General features: G+C 53.4%; 1 protein-coding gene across 1 annotated transcript; it reads left to right on the top strand.

Annotated features, from left to right (window-relative positions):
- Window positions 1–3,047: 3,047 nt before the first annotated feature.
- On the top strand, window positions 3,048–4,050 carry LOC136504604 (glycine-rich RNA-binding protein 1-like). Its single transcript, XM_066499560.1, has 2 exons — window positions 3,048–3,276; window positions 3,376–4,050. Exons 1-2 carry the CDS (start codon window positions 3,163–3,165, stop codon window positions 3,745–3,747), a joined length of 486 nt encoding a protein of 161 aa, XP_066355657.1. The 5' UTR covers window positions 3,048–3,162; the 3' UTR covers window positions 3,748–4,050.
- The last annotated feature ends 939 nt before the right edge of the window (window positions 4,051–4,989 follow it).

Here is a 4,989-nt window from a genome sequence, read left to right on the forward strand (position 1 = left end):
TTAGGGCTCCAGCGGTGGATTAGCAAGCATGGCAGATCCAAATGGTGGCGGTGGAGAAACGGAGAAGGTAAGGCTGTGGTTTTGATATATAGAAACGTGAAGGGGGAGGCCGCTATTTATCGGACGGAGCGGGGTGAGAAGGCGAACCGTCCACCTAGGTTCACGCGCCTGCTTGCCGCATCATGTCACCTCCCTCCGAAGATCGTGAGCACGCTATCTCTGGCCACGCCCTCAAAGGACATGTTGGATGATGGTTCGCCCGGTCGATGGGCTAAGAACAGTCGCAGGTAAGGACGGATACAGAGCTGAAAACGCTCCTACAACCCATTTAGGACCAAGAGTTCGAAGGCTGGATCGCCGACGGGTTCACAACCGCTCTGGGGCACCCTTAGAGCGAGGGGTGTAAAGGGATAGGCCCACTAGCGGCCAGTACCTAGGCGCACGAGCGCCGCGGGAATCCCGGCCCATGTTCGAGTCTTGGTCAGTTCCCAGTCCATGGTTTTTTCTCGAAGAAAGGCGACGAGCCCTTGGGATCAGTCGAACAGACTCGAGAACTATATGGATTAGCCACTGAGAATCTAGAGTCGGTCACCAGCTGACCCATGTCGGACCCCGTAAACGGGAAGCCGGGGGCCCACTCGGACTAGCCTGTTAACAGCTCACCGAGCACCATGTTTCATCCATCGAGAAAAAACGTGACATGGCTCAGCCCCTCCATTTTATCGAAAAAATGCTTGAGGGATGACGATCATAAAGACAGGCCGACCCTCGATTGGACCCCTGCTATGCGCGGGAGCTTGAGGGAAGTTGGACTCGCAAGGAGACCGAACGTGCGGTAGCAGTACGATGGCGGACCGATCAGATCCTAGGGGACCAGAATCAAGAAAAATCTCTCCGACCTCCCAAATCCTATGGTTACATGCCCCCAAGAAGACTGATCGCGACAAAAGGGAATCGCTGTCCTATCAGGACACGCCGCAGGCTAAAAAAGAAGGCCAAGGCCCTTAGAGTCTTCCCGTCTGAAAAAGCCTCCAAAGGAGTATTCTACTCCTCCGTAGGCTCAGAGGCTACTGTCGGGTATTGATATTAGGGATACATAAAGCAAGGAAGTTAGCGCCCACGCTGACTTCCCCGGATGGCTTGAGACGTATTAAAAGGTCTCACCCGACCCCAAGGCCGCGGGCTCCGTCTTGCCCGATCCCTTGGGTGCAGGCTCCGTCTCACCCGATTCCAAGGACCCGGGTTCCATCTCGCCCAAGGCCGCGGGCTCCGTCTCGCCCGATCTCGAGGCCACGGACTCCGTCTCACCCGACCTCGAGGCCGCGGACTCCATCTCGCCCGACCCCTTGGGTGCAGGCTTCGTCTTGCCCGACCCCAAGGATGCGGTTTCCGTCTCGCCTAAGGACGCGGTTTCCGTCTCGCCCAAGGTCACGGGCTCTGTCTCGCCTAACCTCGAGGACATGGGTTCTGTCTCGTCCGACGGGGACCCATGCCGTCGTCAACCACTCCAGGTCCAAGCATATGGGCCTGGGTTAAAACTCTGACGCCAGAGAAGAGGCTGGTACGCCTCGATGCAACCCGTAGCCATGATGGGCCATACCTGGGGATTCACATCAAGAATAGTATCGGGCGTGCCGGTGCTGTTCTGCCTAATTCTCGTACGGACGCTGACAGACGCGTTAGTTCACCACGACGTCTGCCGGGACGGAGTGGAACGCCATGACCAGCAGATGACGCCTGCGCATGGCGCCAGTGACGAACAGGGCCACGACATGGAGCCATCCCTATTGACATCTACAGGGTCGATGGGACCCGCATGAAGAAAAATAAGGACCCAGTAATCCTGGAAGCCTTCTTCTCTCTCTCGTTCTTCTATTTTCGTACTCTGTAACCCGCGCTTTTCCTTCGCCTATAAAAGGGGAAGCAGGGCGCCCCGTGAAGGGGGGTCTGGACACAAGAGTATGACACAAGCATATGGCTGAGCGGGCAAGCGAGCTCTCAGCATTCGCTCACTCCTTCCACTAGAGACTTGAGATCCTCTCCCTCTCTCGTCTGTTTATAACCCCTACTATAAATTAAGTGCCGGTAATACGAGCAGCAGCTAACTGGATGTAGGTACGTTCCGCCCGAACTAGTATGAACTCTTGTTTCCTCCGAGTACACCATCTGAGCCAGACGTGTAAATATAAATTTACTCGTCAGTGGTCCGAAAACACCGACAATGGTAAAATAGATGAAACAAAAAACAAAGTGGCTTTATAATTTGCAACAGAGGGGTACTTTTTTTTCTATTCAATCATTCATCATCGAAATGAAAGGAAGATGATGCCATTTCCAGCACTGACACTCACTCGCCCGTTTCGTCCCGTCATCCCGTTCCCGTGCAGTTGTGCCGTGTCCCGTACTCCCGTGGACTTGGCTTCTCCCACTGCCGTCGTGGACCCACGTCATCAGCCACGTCCGACCGTTTGCCGTCATCGTCGGGCAACGAACCTGAGGTCTGTTTGCTACGCCTTATAAGCTGCTTATGACTAAAATAAACTAAAATTAATAGCCAAATGCTACGTTTTTTTTAGTAATTTATTCTGATCACGTTTATTTTTACTGTTCCTATTTATAAAAAAATAAAAATAAAATCAGACCCATTTATTTTGATCGTCGTTTTTACTTTACTAGGACAGATTACTTAGAAAGCGCTTGTCCGATAAGCTATACCCCCACTCGCGTGCTGCCGAGGGCAGAGACGGCATTTCGCCCCGCGAGATATTTTTGGTGGCCTGCTGCACTGCACAGGCCGGGTCAGGTCAGTCACACTGGGCCCCACGCTCCCCTCGTCAGAGTCAGGGCCACCTGCTCCGGGTCCCAACAAGCCGTCCCCAGGCCGGGTACGCAAAGTGTGAGCGTGTGCGCGTAGCGCAGCGGGCGGCCCGATCCCCCGCATATTCCATTGGACGTCCACGTCACGGGCGCCGTGGGATGGGATCAGGACGGCCGCGGCGGCCCCGTCCCCGGCTATAAAGGCGGCGCGGGGGAGGGCCTCGTCTTCTCCGTGCTCTCTCAGAGGTGGGTTGGCTTCTCCTCCCCCTCCGGTTCGGGTTAGGGTTCGTGAGGTTCTCCGGGGTTCCGTTCGGTTCGGGTTCGTGGGTGGGTGAGCGGAACGAGATGGCGGCGTCGGACGTTGAGTACCGCTGCTTCGTCGGCGGCCTCGCCTGGGCCACCGACGACAACTCCCTCCACACCGCCTTCAGCACCTACGGCGAGGTCCTCGAGTCCAAGGTCCGTTCCATCCCAGATCCGTCCATGCCCCACTCAGATCTGACCTTTGTTTTTCCTGACTGACCCACCCGGATCGGATCTCTTTCTCTTGGCGCGCAGATCATCCTGGATCGGGAGACGCAGAGGTCCCGCGGCTTCGGCTTCGTCACCTTCTCGACGGAGGAGGCGATGCGGAGCGCCATCGAGGGCATGAACGGCAAGGATCTCGACGGCCGCAACATCACCGTCAACGAGGCCCAGTCCCGCGGCGGCCCGCGTGGAGGCGGCGGCTACGGCGGTGGCGGTGGCGGGTACGGCCGCCGTGATGGAGGTGGCTACGGCGGTGGCGGCGGCTACGGCGGCCGTGATGGAGGTGGCTACGGCGGTGGCGGCGGCTACGGCGGCCGTGGCGGTGGTGGCTACGGTGGTGGCGGCGGCGGCAACCGCGGCGGCGGCGGCTACGGCAACTCCGATGGGAACTGGAGGAACTGAGCGGTGGGGCCCGCGCGGCCAAGTTATCTTGTTCGCTACTGCTACCGTGTCCTCACCCTAGTTAAGAGGGTTTATCTTGTTCGTCGTGTCCGTGCGTTCGTGTTTGTTGTTGTTGTTGCCCATCTGTGTTTTTGATCGCAAGCCCGCTCCTTTGATGTTGTTAGTGCTGTGTTCGTCCTCGTCTTCAGCCCCGTGCATCAATCAGTATGAACTGGGCCTGGGATCGATGGATGTTGCTACCCCTGTCAAGTTGTTAATCATCAGTCAATCAATGGGAAAAAAGGTGCTTCTTGGCGCTGCAAATGATTGTGCTCTTCTGAAAAGTTGCTTGCTTTGAGTGCGAATCGAGGCATAAGGTTGCCACTTTGTTCTTGAATGAACGATCATTTACATATAAATGAAAAAGTAGCCACTAATCACCACGAATCTACGGGAAAGGCGATTCGAGCTAATAATGAAAATATCTGAACATGAACAGACGCTGCTAATATCTGAACACAGGAGTGAATCAGTGACAAGGGCACATGAACTCCTGCTAATCTCTGAACACAGTGACAATAGGCGCTGCTGCTCACCAGAGCCGGCGAAACATCAACCAAATCACTAGAGAGGACAGCCCACTAGCAGTAGTGCTGCTGGCTCGTCGAATCTCGAGGCTGCATTGAAGCAAGCACCACCAATTTACAATAATAGCCTTGTTTAAATTAAATTATGAAATGTCACGTCATGTCACGTCGGATCGGATGTCCTATAAAATATTCTGATAGTAATAAAAAAAATAAATTACGAAATCAAAACGAATTTATTAAGTTTAATTAATCCGTCGTTATCATATGCATATTATCAAAATCATGGCCTAATTAGATTTAAAAGATTCGTCTCGTAAATTAGCCGTAAACTATGTAATTAGTTATTTTTTAGTCTATATTTAATACTCTATGCATGTGCTCAATATTTGATGGAATAGAAAGTAAATTTTAGGGAGACAAACTAAACGAGGCCTGAATGTTTGGAAGCATCAGAGCTTAATCACGAAACTCCGGCAATTCTCTGCAGTCAAGGGTTTACACCTCAACACGGAAGTGAATGAACAGTAACAAGTCAATACGCAGCAATGTTGCTCGTTCTATAGTGAATTCAGTTCAAAGGCAGTAAAATTGGCCAGCGTGAACCAAACTGTTTTTTTTCCACCTCTTCTTTCAGTAGGTTGTGCAGCTCACCTCTGCAGTCGTCACAATCATC

The sequence above is a fragment of the Miscanthus floridulus genome, chromosome 14, assembly GCF_019320115.1.
Source record: "Miscanthus floridulus cultivar M001 chromosome 14, ASM1932011v1, whole genome shotgun sequence".
Classification (NCBI taxonomy): domain Eukaryota; kingdom Viridiplantae; phylum Streptophyta; class Magnoliopsida; order Poales; family Poaceae; genus Miscanthus; species Miscanthus floridulus.

Coding starts and splice junctions, on each gene's coding strand:
- LOC136504604 (XM_066499560.1), top strand. CDS start 3,163: ATGGCGGCGTCGGACGTTGAGTACCGCTGCTTCGTCGGCGGCCTCGCC. Junction 3,277..3,375: donor GCGAGGTCCTCGAGTCCAAG/GTCCGTTCCATC, acceptor CTTGGCGCGCAG/ATCATCCTGGATCGGGAGAC.